This window comes from Chelonia mydas, chromosome 2 (genome assembly GCF_015237465.2).
Source record: "Chelonia mydas isolate rCheMyd1 chromosome 2, rCheMyd1.pri.v2, whole genome shotgun sequence".
Classification (NCBI taxonomy): domain Eukaryota; kingdom Metazoa; phylum Chordata; order Testudines; family Cheloniidae; genus Chelonia; species Chelonia mydas.
The window spans coordinates 229929134-229949910 of record NC_057850.1 but is presented as its reverse complement, the minus strand read 5'-3'; the positions used below and the strand labels follow the sequence as shown (position 1 = coordinate 229949910).

General features: G+C 45.8%; 1 protein-coding gene across 1 annotated transcript in view; it reads left to right on the top strand.

Annotated features, from left to right (window-relative positions):
• ODAD2 (outer dynein arm docking complex subunit 2) overlaps window positions 1–20777 on the top strand; it is a 191105-nt gene that overhangs the window by 37225 nt on the left and 133103 nt on the right. The window contains exons 8-10 of the mRNA XM_037890904.2: window positions 114–331; window positions 6147–6269; window positions 6493–6637. Of these exons, the coding sequence (XP_037746832.1) occupies window positions 114–331; window positions 6147–6269; window positions 6493–6637 (486 nt within the window). The remainder of the gene's footprint in view (window positions 1–113; window positions 332–6146; window positions 6270–6492; window positions 6638–20777) is intronic.

Sequence of the window (20777 nt, the reverse complement as noted above, 5' to 3'; positions counted from 1 at the left end):
GCCATATATAATTGTTAAAGTAATGTATCCTGGGATTTCTTCTTATAACTTATTTTAATGTGTATTTTTCATGTGGCAATATGATTGACAAACCATTTCTCCATTTTTTATAGGATTATACTTTTTCTGAAGAACCAACGTATGAAAAGCATTATCACCATATGGAAATAGTTGATGCTGAGGATTCAGGCCAATCCCAGAAGATTTACGATTATTCAGAAAAGAATGTGTTTGAGAAGACCAAGAGTCCTCTTGTAAAAAGCAAACCCATTGACAAGAAATTAGAACCATCTCTGAAGTGGAAGAACGTTGGGCTCGCTGGTTCCCAGGAGTATGTAGTTATTTGAAAAACTGAGTTTTACAGTAGACTTTGCTAATTCAGACTAATGATTTGGAAACACAGTGTATGTCTGTGATTTTTTTTTAAATTGAAAATAAACTAAACAAATACAAAATAAAATTCAGGGACCTGCTCCTATAAAACATTTTAAGGGAAGATTGCTCACTTGTAATCCAGTTTCTTATAGTCCTTTTCTGCCATCCTACCTGACAACAGCCTGGAATGTTGTCATGATGGCGCTCCACCTGTCAGGAAGGAGGCAGCAAGATTTTGCAATCATCTGCAGTACTTGAACCTCAATTCAGCCATTTCCCTCAATTACAAGTTCTTTCTAAGGCAGGAAGGAATAGACAACCTATTCCAAGCAACACTTTCTGAGGAGAGAAGAGGACTATAACAAACCAGATTGCCAGTAAGTAAGCTTCCCTTGTCCTACAACACACTTCTGCTAACCTATATGGCAATAATCTTGGCTAACAGTGGACATAGCAAGCAGTAGAAAACCCAGAAGAGAGTTTACTTACAGTAGAGATGCTGGGACTATGAAAAGTAGAAGGGGAATGGTGTTCCTTGTTGCTTCTCTTCTCTTTATGAACTCTTTATTCTCCCCCCCCCCCCTTTTGTCTCTTTCATTCTTCCTTCAGTCTTTTTCTTCTTCTACAAGGAAAGAAGAAAGGAAAAGGGCTAGTGGAACAGGAAGAAGAGGTAATTAATGTTCCATGGTTCCAGCATGCAGGAAGCAAACCAATGAAAGAAAGTGGCTGGATGGGGGCATAAGTACAGCAACTGACAGATCTTGCTTTCTGCTTCCTGATTGGTTGAGCTGTAATGCTGACAGTCAAGGCTTTTGCTAGTTAGGATGGGACAAGGACAACACACAACAATCAGTTTTAAAAGCTGTTTAGTTTTAATTATTTATTCTGATACTGCATAATATGAGAGTGCTCCTGTAAAGAGGTCCACATTGGCAGACCCTAATGCGACACTGTGGCCAAGAGGGCTAATGTGATCCTGGGAAGCATAAAGAGGGGTATATCAAGTAGGAGTGGAGAGGTTATTTTACCTCTATGTTTGGCACTAGCGCAACTACTACTGGAGCACTGTGTCCAGTTCTGGTGCCCACAATTCAAGAAGTATGTTGATAAACTGGAGAGGGTTCAGAGAAGAGCCATGAGAAGAATTATAAGATTAGAAAACGTGTCTTATAGTGCTGGACTCAAAGAGTTCAATCTATTTAGTTTAAAAAAGAGAAGGTTAAGAGGTGACTTGATTACAGCCTGTAAGTGCCTATATGGGGAACAAATATTTGATGATCATAGAATCATAGAATATCAGGGTTGGAAGGGACCTCAGGAGGTCATCTAGTCCAACCCCCTGCTCAGAGCAGGACCAATCCCCAACTAAATCATCCCAGATAGGGCTTTGTCAAGCCTGACCTTAAAAATATCTAAGGAAGGAGATTCCACCACCTCCCTAGCTAACGCATTCCAGTGTTTCACCACCCTCCTAGTGAAAAAGTTTTTCCTAATATCCAACCTAAACCTCCCCCACTGCAACTTGAGACCATTACTCCTTGTTCTGTCATCAGCTACCACTGAGAACAGTCTAGATCCATCCTCTTTGGAACCCCCTTTCAGGTAGTTGAAAGCAGCTATCAAATCCCCCCTCATTCTTCTCTTCCGCAGACTAAACAATCCCAGTTCCCTCAGCCTCTCCTCATAAGTCATGCGTTCCAGTCCCCTAATCATTTTTGTTGCCCTCCGCTGGACGTTTTCCAATTTTTCCACATCCTTCTTGTAGTGTGGGGCCCAAAATTGGACACAGTACTCCAGATGAGGCCTCACCAATGCCGAATAGAGGGGAACGATCACGTCCCTTGATCTGCTGGCAATGCCCCTACATATACATCCCAAAATGCCACTGGCCTTCTTGGCAACAAGGGCACACTGTTGACTCATATCCAGCTTCTCGTCCACTGTAACCCCAGGTCCTTTTCTGCAGAACTGCTGCCGAGCCATTCAGTCCCTAGTCTGTAGCGGTGCATGGGATTCTTCCATCCTAAGTGCAGGACTCTGCACTTGTCCTTGTTGAACCTCATCAGATTTCTTTTGGCCCAATCCTCTAATTTGTCTAGGGCCCTCTGTATCCTATCCCTACCCTCCAGTGTATCTACCTCTCCTCCCAGTTTAGTGTCATCTGCAAACTTCCTGAGGGTGCAATCCACACCATCCTCCAGATCATTTATGAAGATATTGAACAAAACCAGCCCGAGGACCGACATTTGGGGCACTCCACTTGATACCGGCTGCCAACTAGACATGGAGCCATTGATCATTACCTGTTGAGCCCGATGATCTAGCCAGCTTTCTATCCACCTTATAGTCCATTCATCCAGCCCATACTTCTTTAACTTACTAGCAAGAATACTGTGGGAGACCATGTCAAAAGCTTTGCTAAAATCAAGGAACAACACGTCCACCGCTTTCCCCTCATCCACAGAGCCAGTTATCTCGTCATAGAAGGCAATTAGATTAGTCAGGCATGACTTGCCCTTGGTGAATCCATGCTGACTGTTCCTGATCACTTTCCTCTCCTCTAAGTGCTTCAGAATTGATTCCTTGAGGACCTGCTCCATGATTTTTCCAGGGACTGAGGTGAGGCTGACTGGCCTGTAGTTCCCAGGATCCTCCTTCTTCCCTTTTTTAAAGATGGGCACTACATTAGCCTTTTTCCAGTCGTCCAGGACTTCCCCCGATCGCCATGAGTTTTCAAAGATAATGGCCAATGGCTCTGCAGTCACATCCGCCAACTCCTTTAGCACTCTCGGATGCAGCGCATCCGGCCCCATGGACTTGTGCTCATCCAGCTTTTCTAAATACTCCCAAACCACTTCTTTCTCCACAGAGGGCTGGTCACCTCCTCCCCATACTGTGCTGCCCAGTGCAGTAGTCTGGGAGCTGACCTTGTTCGTGAATACAGAGGCAAAAAAAGCATTGAGTACATTAGCTTTTTCCACATCCTCTGTCACTAGGTTGCCTCCCTCATTCAGTAAGGGGCCCACACTTTCCTTGACTTTCTTCTTGTTGCTAACATATCTGAAGAAACCCTTCTTGTTACTATTAACATCCCTTGCTAGCTGCAACTCCAGGTGTGATTTGGCTTTCCTGATTTCACTCCTGCATGCCTGAGCAATATTTTTGTACTCCTCCCTGGTCATTTGTCCAACCTTCCACTTCTTGTAAGCTTCTTTTTTGTGTTTAAGATCAGCAAGGATTTCACTGTTAATCCAAGCTGGTCGTCTGCCATATTTACTATTCTTTTTACACATCGGGATGGTTTGTCCCTGTAACCTCAATAAGGATTCTTTAAAATACAGCCAGTTCTCCTGGACTCCTTTCCCCCTCATGTTATTCTCCCAGGGGATCCTGCCCATCAGTTCCCTGAGGGAGTCAAAGTCTGCTTTTCTGAAGTCCAGGGTCCGTATTCTGCTGCTCTCCTTTCTTCCCTGTGTCAGGATCCTGAACTCGACCATCTCATGGTCACTGCCTCTCAGGTTCCCATCCACTTTCGCTTCCCCTACTAATTCTTCCTTGTTTGTGAGCAGCAGGTCAAGAAGAGCTCTGCCCCTAGTTGGTTCCTCCAGCACTTGCATCAGGAAATTGTCCCCTACCCTTTCCAAAAACTTCCTGGATTGTCTGTGCACTGCTGTATTGCTCTCTCAGCAGATATCAGGGTGATTGAAGTCTCCCATGAGAACCAGGGCCTGCGATCTAGTAACTTCTGTGAGTTGCCGGAAGAAGGCCTCGTCCACCTCATCCCCCTGGTCCGGTGGTCTATAGCAGACTCCCACCACGACATCACCCTTGTTGCTCACACTTCTAAACTTAATCCAGAGACACTCAGGTTTTTCTGCAGTTTCATACTTGAACTCTGAGCAGTCATACTGCTCCCTTACATACAGTGCAACTCTCCCACCTTTTCTGCCCTGCCTGTCCTTCCTGAACAGTTTATATCCATCCATGACAGTACTCCAGTCATGTGAGTTATCCCACCAAGTCTCTGTTATTCCAATCACATCATAATTCCTTGACTGTGCCAGGACTTCCAGTTCTCCCTGCTTGTTTCCAAGGCTTTGTGCATTTGTATATAAGCACTTGAGATAACCTGCTGATCGCCCCTCATTCTCAGTATGAGGCAGGAGCCCTCCCCTCACAGACGTTCCTGCCTGTGCTTCCTCCCGGTATCCCGCTTTCCCACTTACCTCAGGGCTTTGGTCTCCTTCCCCCGGTGAACCTAGTTTAAAGCCCTCCTCACTAGGTTAGCCAGCCTGCTTGTGAAGATGCTCTTCCCTCTCTTCGTTAGGTGGAGCCCGTCTCTGCCTAGCACTCCTCCTTCTTGCAACACCATCCCATGGTCAAAGAATCCAAAGCCTTCTCTCCGACACCACCTGCGTAGCCATTCGTTGACTTCCACAATTCGATGGTCTCTACCCAGAGTTCCTTAGAGTAGTGGAAAAAGGTATAATGTGATCCAATGGCTGGAAGTTGAAGCTAGACAAATTCAGACTGGAAATAAGGTGTACATTTTTAACAGTGAGGGTAATTAACTATTGGAACAATTTACCAAGGGTTGTGCTGAATTTTCCATCACTGGCAATTTTTAAATCAAAATTTGATTTTTTTAAAAAAAATATGTTCTAGTTCAAATTGAATGATTTTGGGGGAGTTGTGTGGCCTGTGTCATACAGCAGATCAGACTAGAGTATCAGAATGATCCCTTCTGGCCTTGGAACCTATGAATCTATAAAAAGGATAATCAGTGAGATATTATTAACTTTGTTGAGAAAAAGAATGCTATGTTTTGTTTGGTTTTTGTCTTGATGAGATTATTGAACTACAGATTAGCAAACTGAGAAGGCTCCTACCCTCTTCTCATTCAGGTCTTCCTAAAGGACAACTTCTGTTGCAATGCCTACATGCTGATTTGCAGAGGTGATTTATATATCTCACAAAATGAACAAAAAAGTGTTTTTAGAATTTTATTTGGCCAATTACGTTTTACTTATGTTGTAGCCAAAATTTTCAACTCTGGATGCCTGAATTTAGGCACCTAAATCTTGATTTGCATACTTAAGTGTAAGTTGCCTGATTTTTTGGAAGTGTTGAGCAACCACAAATTCTGTCTGAATCAATAAGAACTGCCGGTCCACTGTACCTTGAAAAATCAGGCCATTTTATTTAGATGCCTAAATTTGGATTTAGAAGCCTAACTTTAGGAAACCAGGTTTGAAAATGTTGACCCATACCTCCTTCCCTACTGATTGTCTTTTTTTCTGTTTTTTATGAGGTAAACTTTTTGGGGGCAAGGACTGAGCCTTGTGTGAGGAATCAGCAAGTATAAACTCGGCTCTACCGAAAACAAACAAATAATAATCAGTGAAGTTGTACTGTATCTTGTTTAGACAATTCTTGGTATGCTATGAATCCTCAAAACTGTGTCTGAATAGAAATTTAGGCACCTAAATAAAATCTTTACATTTCAAATCCAACAACTTCTGCTGCTAATTTTTATAATACTCTCTTTCTATTTAATCCCACTGAAAATGTACTGTGGAAAAAAATACTCCAATTATCATACTGTGCAGCAGAGTTGATCAATTTAAACAGAGTATAACTTCTTAATGAAGATCATTACACAGATTAATTTACACACATTTGTATACTGATATTGTTGTGCAGATATTGAAGACCAGATACAATATTTTGAACTGTAAAATAAGATGTTTAACAAAAACAAATATTTTCAGTGACAAAGCTGCAAACAAAGTTATCAAAGAAGAAAAAGAAAACAGAGCTATTGTTCCAGAAAGCAAGAAAAAAGCCAATATCCTTTCCCCTGGACCTATTAAAGGACAATCAGTTTCAAAACGGTATAGCATATTCATTTTTCTCCCTTTAATTCCATTCTTGTCTTATTTTTTAGCACATACAGTAATTGTAATCTTGTTCAATAGCTGGTAAATCGAATTATGAGTGTTTTTTTTTCTAATGAAGTTTAAAATGAGAAAAATCTTGTCCAATTTGTTATACCTGTGTCTGTTTACATTAGTCAATAAATACTTAAAGTAAGTGATTTTGTCTTTTTGTTGCTAGTAAAGTGTCAGAAAAATCTGATGAAATTAGTCAAACTTCCTCTGAGAGTGAGGAAGATGAAGAGCAGCCTGAACGTCACCAGGAAGGAAACACTGATTTGCCATCCGAATACTGGCAAATTCAGAAACTAGTAAAATACATAAAGGTAAGAAAATCAATTTTAACAGTTCTTTTATTATAAAAAATGCTGAAGCCTCAGGTATTGAAATTCAGCTAATTAACTCACATATTGAGATTCTGAAACTCTGGATATTCTTATCTTCCTCTCCTTTCTCAGACTTTTTTATTTGCTCTTTTTGGAGTATAAGTCCCCTGAATTAGTGTATCTATTTGATGTTGTTTAAAACTTAAATGATTTCTTCTTTATGAATTATTGTGGTTTGTTTTGAATTTGAGTTGCAGTATTCCAAGATATTTCTTTATGTGGATAACAACTTTCAAGAATTTTTATTAGATTAGAATACTTTGCCTAAAGTCTATCAACTGTGATTAATGCATTACTGAAGTAACCCTAATGTTGTCGTGCATCATGTCAAATGTTTGTTAGCTGAAAAGAAATTGTCTGACAAATAAGAGTCTCCCAAAGCAAAAAAAAAAAAAAAAATGATTGTTATGCATGTTGTTGAAAATATATAGTAGCATATACATATTTATAATGCTGTTGATGTTTTACATAATAAAAATAACACCATTCCATGGCACTTTTAAGCCAATTATGTGTTTCCTCAGGGAGAATTCCTTTACAAGCTTATCAGAGAATTTAAATAATATAATTTACTAATAATTGGCATAGGAGTATTTGTTTTTGTTTTTTTGAATAAAACTATAAAGCAGGGGTCGGCAACCTTTCAGAAGTGGAGTGCCAAGTCTTCATTTATTCACTTTAATTTAAGATTTCGCGTGCCAGTAATACATTTTAACGTTTTTAGAAGGTCTCTCTCTAGAAGTCTATATATTATATAACTAAACTATTGTCATATGTAAAGTAAACAAGGCTTTCAAAATGTTTAAGAAGCTTCATTTAAAATTAAATTAAAATGCTGATCTTACGCCGCTGGCCTGCTCAGCCCACTGCTGGCCTGGGGTTCCGTTCACCTAGGCCGGCAGCAGGCTGAGCGGGGCCTGTGGCCAGGACCCCGGCTGGCAAGTGGCTGGCAGCCGGAACCCCAAACCAGCAGCAGGCTGAGTGGGGCCGGCGGCCGGGACCCCAGACCGGCAGTGGGCTAAGCAGCTCAGCCCGCTGCCACTCAGCCCACTGCCAGTCTGGGGTTCCGTCCGCCGGCCCTGCTCAGCCTGCTGCCGGCCTGGGATCCCGGCCCTGCCCACATAGAGTGGGTACCTACCTTCTCGCTGGTTCTAGCCCATTCTCTTCCTCTCTCTTTGCACTGAGCTGAGGGTGGAAGTGCACTGAGCACAGGTCTGGGGGTGAAGGAGCAGGCTGGGGGTTGGGATGCAGGGTCTGGCCAGGAGCTAGAATGAGGGAGGGGGCTCAGGGTTGGGGCAGGAGGTTTGGGTGTGGAGTGCTTACCTGGGCAGCTCCCATTTGGTGCGAGGGGTGCAGGCAGGAATCTGGGGGTGGTGGTGCAGGAGCTCCCTTTGGTGCTTAGGGTGAGAATGTGGGGGGTGCAAGAGTCAGGGCATAGTGTGTGGGAGGTGCAGGAGTCAGGGCAGGGGGCTGGGGGTGTATGAGGAGGGTGCAGGAGTCAGGGCATGGGGTGTGCGGGGGCTGGGTATGTGTGGGGGGGCTGGAGTAAAGGCTGGGGTCGTGGGGGGGGTGCAGGGATCAGGGCAGGAGGCTGGGGTGTGTGGGGGGTGCTGGGGTCAGGGCAGAGGACTGGGGTGGGTTAGGGGTGCCAGGATCAGGGCAGAGGGCTGGGGGAGGGGGTGACGGTGCCAGGATCAGGGTAGAGAGCTGGGGGGGGGGGGTGAGGAGGGTGCAGGAGTCAGGGCAGAGGGCTGGGGGCATGTGAGGGGGTGCAGGAGTCAGGGCATGGGGTGTGGGGGGTGCTGGAGTCAAGGCTGGGGTTGTGGGGGGTGCAGGGGTCAGGGCAGAGGGCTGGGGGAGGGGGTGACGGTGCCAGGATCAGGGTAGAGAGCTGGGGGGGGTTGAGGAGGGTGCAGGAGTCAGGGCAGAGGGCTGGGGGCATGTGAGGGGGTGCAGGAGTCAGGGCATGGGGTGTGGGGGGTGCTGGAGTCAAGGCTGGGGTTGTGGGGGGTGCAGGGGTCAGGGCAGAGGGCTGGAGGTGTATGAGGGGGGTGCAGGAGTCAGGGCATGGGGGGCTGGGTATGTGTGGGGGGTGCAGGAGTCAGGGCAGAGGACTGGGGGTGTGGGATAGGGTCGTGGGGGTGCTCCCAGCCCTCTGCCCAGAGCAGCTCACTGCAGGGGGCTGGAGGGGATACGCCCTGATTCCCGCCCCCTTCCTCAAGGCACCGTCCCCACCTCTTCTCCCGCTCCTCCCTGGAGCAGCGAGTGCGCTGCGGCTCGGCTTATCCCCCTCCCTCGCAAGGGCCATCAGCTGATCAGTGGCAGGGAGGGAGAGGAGGAGGGGCAGGAACCCAGCATGGCGGGGGAGGGGGGCAACCTTGCCTGCCCTGCAGCAGCAGCCGGCAGGACCAAGCTTCTTCATCCTGCCCCTGCGGTGGGGGGACGGAGAAGAGTGTGCGGGGGCGGGCAGGATTTTTAATGGCACGCTGCTGCCTGCTGGGGTCCCAGCCTGGGTTCGGCAGCGGGCTGAGTGGGGCCGGCAACTGGGACCCGGCAGGCAGCAGCGTGCCATTAAAAATCGGCTCGCATGCCGTCTTTGGCATGCGTGCCATAGGTTGCCAACCCCTGCTATAAAGTATACAACGTTGTCCACACTAGAAAATCATTGGACAGAATTCCCACTGGTGCCATCAGTTGTTAGCAACAGTGATACCACTAATGTAGTGTAATCAAAGCTTCAGCAGTTTCCAGTGTTTTAACCACTATCCTCAGCAGGTTTAACTGACTCCTCTCTGTCTCTTAGCTAGTTTCTAATCCATCTCTCACGGACACCTTTTAATTTGTGTATGTAGAATCTACTATAGATGCTATAGTAATGGATGCATAAAAAAATTCCACAGGTGTATACAGCCATTGCCATGGTTCTCTATGCCTTCCCCACCTCTAGATTGGACTTTTATATTGCCTGCTATTTGGAGCTATCCTAAAAGACCACCTGGAAGTTTAATCTTGTGCAGAATGTGGCATCTTGCTTGCTCAGTGGTGCTACTGGTGTTGAGCATATTACATTTATCCTTGGCATGATGCACTTATTTCTATTTGCTTTTAAGTGTAGTTCAGGATGTTGATGTTAATGTATGGGCTGTGTCTACCTTAACAGACCACTTCTTTCTATGTATCTACACTGATGGATACTGCTATCAGTTTTGCATTTGAACTTTGGGGTAACTGGGGCTGGGTTCTTGGCTTTGGAATGCATTACTATCATTGGTCTCCCATAAGCCCCACCCTTATCCAAACCTGTGAACCCACCTTCATACTGACAAGACTGCTATCTTTTCTCCTTGCATTGTAACTCACAACTCGTCCCTTCTCACAGGGCCCTGATATACATAATACAGCTGCTGCATAATACTCCTATTCTTTGAGTGGATGCAGCCATGTATTCCCTTTAGGGGGGTGGATGGGGGTGTGTGTGTGTGTGTGTGCGCGCACACACAGTGCCCCAGAGCCAGAGAATTTTGACTACCAGTACCCATAGGAGGCAGCGCTCATACCTCGTGCTCACAGCCTCTCCCCAGCTATATGAGCCAGCACTGCCTCAATCCCTCTCAGTTCCTTCTTATCTCCTGTGGCTGGAGTCGGAGCTCTTTGTGGTTCCTAACCTCACAATCTCTCTTTTTCTTAATGGCTTTTTCTAGTTGTATATAGTGTGACAGGGTCAGGCCAGATGGCTACAGGAGAGTGTTAGAAGGCAGATATATTAGTCCCAGATTAAGCAGGTCCATTTTCCCTGGGTAAGGTAACAGGGGCAGTTCCAGAACAAGAAGGAACTTGCTGGAACAAATTCAGGCAAGCTAATTAGGACACCTGGAGCCAATTAAGAAGCTGCAAGAATCAATTAGGGCAGGCTGGCTAATCAGGGCACCTGAGTTTAAAAAGGACCTCACTTCAGTTTGTGGTGGGCATGTGAGGAGCTGGGAGCAAGAGGCACTAGGAGCTGAGAGTGCGAAGGTGTACTGCTGGAGGACTGAAGTGTACAAGCATTATCAGACACCAGAAGGAAGATCCTGTGATGAGGATAAAGAAGGTGTTGGGAGGAGGCCATGGGGAAGTAGCCCAGGGAGTTGTAGCTGTCGCGCAGCTGTTCCAGGAGGCACTCTAGACATCTGCAGTCCACAGGGCCCTGGGCTGGAGCCTGGAGTAGAGGGTGGGCCCAGGTTTCCCCCAAACCTCCCAACTCCTGATCAGATACAGGAGGAGTTGACCTGGATTGTGGGTTCCACTAGAGGGGAAGGTCTCTGGGCTGTTCCCCAACCCACATGGTGGATCAGCAGAGACTGCGGGGATTGTTCTCCTTCCTTTTTCCCAGGCTGGCCAGCGATGAGGTTAGCTGAGTGAACCGCAGGTTTGAGCCGCTAGCAAAAGTGGCCAAACTGAGGGCTGCCATGAATCTCTGAGGCAAGCAAATCCGCCAATAAGCACAGGACCCACCAAGTCAGAGGAGGAACTTTGTCACAATAGTTAATTAGTACCCTTAGTATAGTGTTAGATAGCTTTATATTAAGTATTTGCCCAGTGATGCCCTCAGCAGGGTTTAAACATTGTCCATCTTGTGGGGGAGTGATCCCCAACGACGATCCTCACACACAGGGGTTGCTGTGCTTAGGTGAAGCCCACATCAAGGAGCAGTATTCAATTTGCATATTGTTCACAAAATGGACCGAGGTGGTGAGGAATCACCTCAAACAGGCCATGTGGCTTGCTTTGGCATTGAAGCCTATGTTGGATTGGGGGTTGCCCTGTGGTTCTGAGAATGTTGCTGTTTTGCACTCTGGAGCTGGTGCCTCTCTGAAGACAGGAGTTGCTCCCCATCAAGTATACTGAGGAAAAGGTCACATAAGACTGTTTCTCCAGCTCCTGTGGGGATTCGTATGCCTCCTCTAGAAGGCGCATAAGCTGGTATGGTCTGAATGCTGGTGTGCAGGATGGAGCAGGTCCCATCTTCCACTCCCCAGTACTGCACAAGGAGGTCAGAGATCCCATACCATTGGCTTTGGTTCTGGCCCCAGGCCATCTGTTGAGTCAGGTAATGACAAGGGCAATGCTGGCACCGGTGGTTTCCCTACCAGTGGCATATCAGACGGCAGTGAACCTACTCTGCTTTTCTATCCCTACTTCTCCTTTGATCCAGGACTTTGCCAGGGCTGTGGTATTTATAGCCCCAGCGGCTATGTAGGCTGCTGAACCTGTGGGCCTGTTAGCACCACACCGCCATGTTTCCCTTCCACAGTCAGTGGAAGTGGGACTGGTGCTAGGCTTGGCACAAGGGACCTTCTCGGCACCAGAAACTTCTTTGGCACCCCTGCTGTCGGCACTGCCAATGTTACTGTGGCAGCACTCACCACTCTCCACTTCTGCACTGCTGATAACTTCCAGGTTGACACCGCTTCCAGCAATGGAAATGGAGGTATACTAGGTGCCGGTGGTACTGTTCCCACCATCAGCACCAGTTCCCTCTTCATTCTGGGCTACAGCTGAATCAGACTGGTCACTCACAACCTGAGGGCTTGCTCCACCTTTATCCCCTAAATCCTGGGATTCCTTGACGGCCAGGTTGGGATCTTTTCTCTCTCTCTCCCCCTGCACACCCCCATTGCTTGACCCACATCGGGGGCTATTCATAGAGTGCTATAGGTACAAGGATTGGTGCTTGTCTCATGGATGGGATGAGGGCCTCAGCACCTACTGGCCACCAATGCCATATCCATACCAGTGACCGCCGTGAGATCTGTGGGATGCTCCTTGGTCATGAAGCTCCAACTCCTCATCTTTCTCTAAGGTGAGATTACTGGGCAAGTCTGTGGCAGACACCATCCATCTGCCACAGGTCCATGCACCAGTGAACGTTCCCCTCGTGGAGCCTACAGAGTTGTCCCAATCAGGCTTGTCAGTCCTGGATCTGGCTCTAGCACAGTTAACCCCATCATCTTAGTCCCTGGATGATTCTGCAATGCCTGGCTCTTCCTCCTCTTGGGTACTGAAGGATTTCAAGGTGTACCAGGAACTTTTGTGGCTCATGGGTGCTTCCCTAGGTATTCAAGTGGAGTTCCTGCAGGAGAATACCCATAAGTTGTTGGATATCCTGAAGCCATCTACCCCTGGGAGAGTTGCCTTGTCTATTAACAGTGCACTCCTAGAGCCTTCTAAGTTTCTCTGAAGCACTCTAGCTTTGTTACTCCTACTGCAAAGAACATGGAGAAACGCTACTTTGTTTTGGTGCAGGGATTTGAGGGTTTTTACTCCCATCTGACTCCAAATTCCCTGGTTGTAATCAGTGAACAATAGAGCCCAGCAAGGCAGATTTAAGTCCACTCCCAAGGATAAGAACTCTAAACGGATGGACCTGATAGGTAGGAAGATTTACACCTCGTCATCCTTGCAGATTTGCATTGGTAACCAGCAGGCACTGCTGTCCAAATATGACTTTGTGAACTGGACAGCTATGTCTAAGTTTGCAGACCAGCTATCCGAAGCCTTGAGGGAGAAATTTGAGGCACTTTATCACTGAAGGCTGCTTGGTAGCTAAGACTTCATTGCAGTCCACTCTGGATGTCTTGGATACTTCGGCCAGAGTGATGGCATTAACAATGACCATTAGAAGGGCTTCCTGGCTGCAGAATTCGAGCATTGCAGCAGGCCGTGGAGGATTTGCTCTTTGACCAAGTGCTTTTTTCGGACACAATGGAAGAGACTCTGGACTCCTTCAAGGGGTCTAGAGCTACCATATGGTCCTTGGGGCATATATGTTCGCAGTTCAAAGGTGCCACTACGAGTGGTCAGCAGCAGCAGTATCATCTGCAGCACATATTTGGGCAGCCTTTCCCTCTCTCAAGACAGCAGGACTACCCCAGAAAGAGGCATAGATCCATAGGAGGAAGCTGTTGGATCTGGGGTTTGGCCAGTCAACATGCCTTCCCCAGCACCCTGCACCCCCAACACCTACTTTGACTTCTTGGTCTGGAGCAATGTTCCAGTTGTTACTTCCTTCTACCCATCCCCTCTGTTGGGGACAGGCTGGCCCACTTTCACAATGCTTGGGGTGCGATCACCACTGACAGCTGGGTCTTAAGCACCGTCCGATCAGGCGATGCCATCCAATTCCTTTCTGTCCCTCCTCCCCACCCTTACTCCACATCCCTCTTCAGGGACCCCTTTCACAAGATACTGCCCCTCGAGCAGGTTCGCTCTCTGTTGGCTTTGGGAGCAGTGGCAGAGGTTCCACTGGAACACTGCAGTCAGGGCTTTGATTCCCGGTACTTTCTGGTGTCCAAATCTAACGGAGGGGTAAATCTATTCTCAACCTTCACAGCCTCAACAAATATATCAGATACATAAGGTTCTGAATGGTCACTCTATTGACTATCCTCCTCATGTTATCTCAGAACAGCTGATTTGCTGCTCTGGACCTTTAGGACACTACTTTCATGTGGCAAAATTGCCAAGCCATAGAAAATTCCTTTGATTCATCGTAGCAGCGTGCCATTTTCAGGATTTGGTGCTCCCTTCGGCTTCTCTTCTGCCTCTTGGGTTTCACCAAATGCGTTGTTGTGGTGATGGCATACCTTAGGGAGAAAGGAATCCATATCTTCCTATATCCAGATAACTGGTTTCTGAGGGGCAGGTCTAGAGAGAGTCCTTTCTTACAGCAACACTACATTGGTCTTGCTCAACTGGAGAATGTTTGTCAGGGTGTTCCTTTTGTTAGGCCCTTACCAACCATGTCTATTGTCACCAGTGCCTCCCTGATGGGCTGGGGAGCACATCTTGGGTTGCTGAAAGTTTAAGGTCTGTGGCTGGAGCAGGAGTACTCACTGCATGTTAACGTGCTGGAGCTTTGGGCCATCTACAATGCATGTCACACTCTTCTGGACCATAGCAGGGACTCAGTGGTTCACATACTTACCGACAATGCCACCGCAATGTCTTATGTGAACAAGCAAGGGGGAGCACACTCCTGAATGCTCTGTCAAGAGGCAATCAGGTTGTGGCAGTTTTGCATCAAGAAGAGTATCACTTGATAGCTGACCAATTGCCCGGGGTCCAGAATCATCTCACGGACAATCTCAGCAAGAATTTTTCCCTGAGCCATGAGTGGTCCCTGAAGACAAGTATCCTCTGGGTCATCTTCACAGTTTGGGGTATTCAGATGATTGACCTGTTTGCTATGAGGGGCAACAGGAGATGTCATATGTTGTGCTCTCAAAGGGGACTCCCTGTCCAACGCTGTGCATCTCAGCTGGCAGTCAGCTCTCCTGTATGCTTTTTTCTTGATCCCAATCATCCCACAGGTCATCTTCAAGATGTAGATGGACCAAACCAAGCTCATTCTTATTGTCCTAGCATGGCCAAGGCAGTGCTGGTTCTCTGAATTTCTCATGCTGTCAATTCAACTCCCCATACCCCTTCCTCTGTATCAAGACTGCATATGAAATCATTTCTGCTACACCTCCTCAGCAAGTGAGAGCTCATTCTGCAAGAGCACAAGCAACAGCAATAGCGTTCCTCAGTGACATCTCAATACTGGACATTTGCAGGGCTGATATGTGGTCATCCATACATACATTTATGAACCATTATGCCATTACTGCGTCTTCCAGAGCATGTTTTGGTAGGGTGGTCCTGCAATCCTTGTTTCAGTAGAGCCCAAGCCCTGCCTCCTGGGGTGGCTACTGCTTCTGAGTCACCAAAATAGAATACAGTGCTGCATCTACTCAAAGAAGAAGAAATTATTACTAACTGTAGCTATGGTTCTTTGAGATGTCCACAACCCACCCTCCATACACTCTGCATCAGAGTCCAGTGTCTAGGTGTTCGGTGCTAAGAAACTGGGTGTGGGTGTCAAGGTGGTGCTGCCTCATATTGCTCAGGGAGGGGCTATGAGCACGAGACATGAGTGCCACTTCCTACACTTTTGCCTAGGTACTGCTAGGCAAAATTCTCCGGCTTCAGTGAGCTGGACACACACACACACACCCCTATGTGGAATACACATCTGCATCACATCTCAAAGAGCCACAGTTACAGTAAATAACTTTTTTTCAATATGTGAGTAGTGAGGACCTCATAGAAGAAATGGTTGTAGGGGACAACCTTGGTTCAAGTGATCATGAGCTAATTCAGTTCAAACTGAACGGAAGGATAAACAAAAATCTGCAACTAGGGTTTTTGATTTCAAAAGGGCTGACTTTCAAAAATTAAGGAAATTAGTTAGGGAGGTGGATTGGACTGAGGAACTTATGGCTCTAAAGGCAGAGGTGGCCTGGGATTACTTCAAGTCAAAGCTGCAGAAGCTATCGGAAGCCTACATCCCAAGAAAGGGGAAAAAATTCATAGGCAGGAGTTGTAGACCAAGCTGGATGAGCAAGCATCTCAGAGAGGTGATTAAGAAAAAGCAGAAAGCATACAGGGAGTGGAAGATGGGAGAGATCAGCAAGGAAAGCTACCTTATTGAGGTCAGAACATGTAGGGATAAAGTGAGAAAAGCTAAAAGTCAAGTAGAGTTGGACCTTGCAAAGGGAATTAAAACCAATAGTAAAAGGTTCTATAGGTATATAAATAAAAAGAAAACAAAGAAAGAAGAAGTGGGACCGCTAAACACTGAGGATGAAGTGGAGGTTAAGGATAATCTAGGCATGGCCCAATATCTAAACAAATACTTTGCCCCAGTCTTTAATGAGGAGCCTAGGGATAATGGTAACATGACAAATGGGAATGAGGATATGGAGGTAGATATTACCATATCTGAGGTAGAAGCGAAACTCAAACAGCTTAATGGGACTAAATCGGGGGGCCCAGATAATCTTCATCCAAGAATATTAAAGGAATTGGCACATGAAATTGCAAGCCCATTAGCAAGAATTTTTAATGAATCTGTAATCTCAGGGGTTGTACCATATGATTGGAGAATTGCTAACATAGTTCCTATTTTTAAGGTGGGGAAAAAAGGTGATCCAGATAACTACAGGCCTGTTAGTTTGACATCTGTAGTATGCAAGGTCTTGGAAAAAATTTTGAAGGAGAAAGCAGTTAAGGACATTGAGGTCAATGGTAACTGGGACAAAATACAACATGGTTTTACAAAAGGTAGATCTTGCCAAACCAACCTGATCTCCTTCTTTGAGAAACAGATTTTTTAGACAAAGGAAACGCAGTGGGTCTAATTTACCTAGATTTCAGTAAGGCGTTTGATACGGTGCCACATGGGGAATTATTAGCTAAATTGGAAAAGATGGGGATCAATATGAAAATTAAATGGTGGATAAGGAATTGGTTAAAGGGGAGACTACAGCGGGTCATACTGAAGGTGAACTGTCAGGGTGGAGGGAGGTTACCAGTGGAGTTCCTCAGGGATAGGTTTTGGGACCAAGCTTATTTAATCTTTTTATTACTGACCTTGGCACAAAAAGTGAGTTTGCTAATAAAGTTTGCGGATGACACAAAGCTGGGAGGTATTGCCAATTTAGAGAAGGACCGGGATATCATACAGGAGGATCTGGATGACCTTATAAACTGGAGTAATAGTAATAGGATGAAATTTAATAGTCAGAAGTGTAAGGTCATGCATTTAGGGATTAATAACAAGAATTTTAGTTATAAGCTGGGGACGCATCAATTAGAAGTAACGGAGGAGGAGAAGGACCTTGGAGTATTGGTTGACCACCGGATGACTATGAGACGCCAATGTGATATGGCTGTGAAAAAAGCTAATGCGGTCTTGGGATGCATCAGGCGAGGTATTTCCAGTAGAGATAAGGAGGTGTTAGTACCGTTATACAAGGCACTGGTGAGACCTCATCTGGAATACTGTGTGCAGTTCTGGTCTCCCATGTTTAAGAAGGATGAATTCAAACTGGAACCGGTACAGAGAAGGGCTACTAAGATGATCCGAGGAATGGAAAACCTGTCTTATGAAACGAGACTCAAGGAGCTTGGCTTGTTTCGCCTAACCAAAGGAAGGTTGAGGGGAGGTATGATTGCTCTCTATAAATATATCAGAGGGATAAATACCAGAGAGGGAGGGGAATTATTTAAGCTCAGTACCAATGTGGACACAAAAACAAATGGATATAAACTGGCCATCAGGAAGTTTAGACTTGAAATTAGATGAAGGTTTCTAACCATCAGAGGAATGGAGTTTTGGAATAGCCTTCCAAGGGAAGCAGTGGGGGCAAAAGACCTATCTGGCTTCAAGATGAAACTCGATAAGTTTATGGAGGAGACAGTATGATGGGATAACATGATTTTGGCAATTAATTGATCTTTAAATATTCCTGGTAAATAGGCCCAATGGCCTGTGATGGGATGTTAGATGGGGTGGGATCTGAGTTACTACAGAGAATTCTTTCCTGGGTATCTGGCTGGTGAATCTTGCCCACATGCTCAGGGTTTAGCTGATTGCCATATTTGGGGTCGGGAAGGAATTTTCCTCCAGGGCAGATTGGAAGAGGCCCTGGAGGTTTTTCTCCTTCCTCTGTAGCATGGGGCACGGGTCACTTGCTGGAGGATTCTCTGCACCTTGAAGTCTTTAAACCATGGTTTGAGGACTTCAATAGCTCAGACATAGGTGAGAGGTTTATTGCAGGAGTGGGTGGGTGAGATTCTGTGGCCTGCGTTGTGCAGGAGGTCAGACTAGATTATCATAATGGTCCCTTCTGACCTTAATATCTATGAATCTATGAACTGGTCAAATAGGTATGTATGAAGCCATTTTGAATTACCAGAGTGCAAAAAAAGATCTCAGAAAATTATTAATACTTGAAAGGAGGGATTTTAATATCCATGTCCATCAAACAGTATTGTTACCAAAATTCAGGATGCGTACCTGTGTGTGTGTGGTTTTATATATAATATATATATGTGTATTTATATATATACACACATACACACAATAATATCACACAGGTTTTTAAATTAATTAGAAAGTAGATATTCTTAAACAAAACAATTCTCTAGAGGCTGTTGGGTATTGAACAGCAAATCTCCAAAGGGTCTGATAAAGCTGAAAAAGATGCTGCAGTACAATATCAGACTGTGGTGGAAACTCTTTATTGATGAAGTGTGACTTTAACTAGCACATGGAATTAATTTATAATTCAAGTGCAAATATTGTACTTCTGGCCAGACTGACTAGATTTTTTTGGCATATTTGTTGTTCATGTGGGCAAGTGTTCATGACATATCCGGCATAAGAGAAGGTATATCTTCAGTTACATTTATATATGTTGAAATATTATATTTACATAGAAGCACAGGCATAGTTTTTCAGGACATTTTGTGTGTGTGTGTGTGTGTGCACGCACATGTCCGAGAGAGAGAGAAAAAGAGAGGTTAAATTTATATTTTGCACATCTTAAAGGGGAACTAAAATACTCTTTAAAAAACTGTTTGAGGTTCCCAAGTTAGAAAATATAGTAATTTGTGTAGAAGAAACGTTGGAAGGATAAAAATATAAACAAACAGTTGATAACAAGTTACATGAAGGAAGGATGTCCATATATAAAACCCCTACAAGACCTAAAACAGTGGTTCTCAACTTTGGTCCACTGCATGTTCAGGGAAAGTCCCTGGTGCACCGGGCCGGTTTGCTTACCTGCCGTGTCCACAGGTTTCGCCAATTGTGGCTCACACTGGCCGCGGTTCGCCACTTCAGGCCAATGGGGGCTGCAGGAAGCGGCGCAGGCCGAGGGATGTGCTGGCCACCCTTCCCGCAGCCCCCATTAGCCTGGAGCAGCGAAACGTGGCCAGTGGGTGCCGCGATTGGCCGAATCTGCGGACGCGGCAGGTAAACAAACCGGCCCAGTGCACCAGGGACTTTCCCTGAACAAGCAGTGGACCAGAGTTGAGAACCACTGACCTAAAAGATGCACACTTTCACAACACTATCACTTCCAATACAAACCAGACCTGCCATTCTACGGGTTTCCCCGATAGGCTATGGATTTCCAGACCCTTTTACAGGTTTCTGGAGAAAAATTCTAGCCTACAGGGAAATCCTCCTCTGACTGGCTGGCTGCCTTTCCCCATTTGCCCTGCCTTCTGGGGAAATGCAGCCATATCAGAACGGCTCCATGTGCTGAGAGAAGGTCTGGTCCCCCAGCACATGGAGCAAGAAAACTTCCTGCTTCCCAGCTGAGCAGCTGGGAATCATCCTCTGTGCAGCACACAACTGAGGAGCAGCTGCTCTTGCCAGCTCTACAGCCCCTGCTCTGGCTCTTTGCACTGCCTCCAAACTTCCCAATTTAGGAGCCTATGTCTCCTTGAAAGTCAGGAGCTGGGGCTTTGAAAAGAAACACCAGTTATTGTGGGACTCATGCTCAGTCATGAGAATTCACAACACTGCACCTCATTCAGTAGGATCCCACTGATGCTACTGTAATTTTGAACTGGAAATGAGGACTTTGTTCTCATTTACTCTAATCTACCACTCTGGCAGTGCTAAGGTGCTTTAAAGTGAGTATAAATTACATTCTGCATCAAGTTGTAAGGCACTTTTACATAGCCAGAGCAGTGTGTCAATGGCCTGTCAGAATCAGGCTCTGAATGTGTTAGAGAGAATAGTGTGTTGATGTAGTGGAGTATCATGATGGTTGGTGCCCTCTGCATTTGAATTAGAGACCAAATAAGTTTATATTTTGTTTTTACCATTTATTCTTTTCAAAACCATGAAACAGTTTGAATATTCAGTAGCAATAAAAAAATACCGTGCTCTCTATAGCACTTTCCCTCTGTAGCAATAAAGAGCATGACAAAGGTAAGTCAATATCATCATCCCCATCGTCACCCAGTGGCAGAGCCAGGACCCTGATCTCCTGAGTTTCAGTCCAGTGTTCAGGCCTCTAGGCCACACTGCCTCTCAATTTAGGGTCCCTGCATTAGGGTTATTGCAAAGCTGCGCTTCCCCAAAGAATGCTCTGGGTTGAATTCTATCTGAATATGTCAGGGAGACAGAATTCCTCCTAGAGCTCTTTGGGATGCAGGGAGAGTGGGCCTCCTAGTGTGCTTTTGGGGGTGCCCCAAT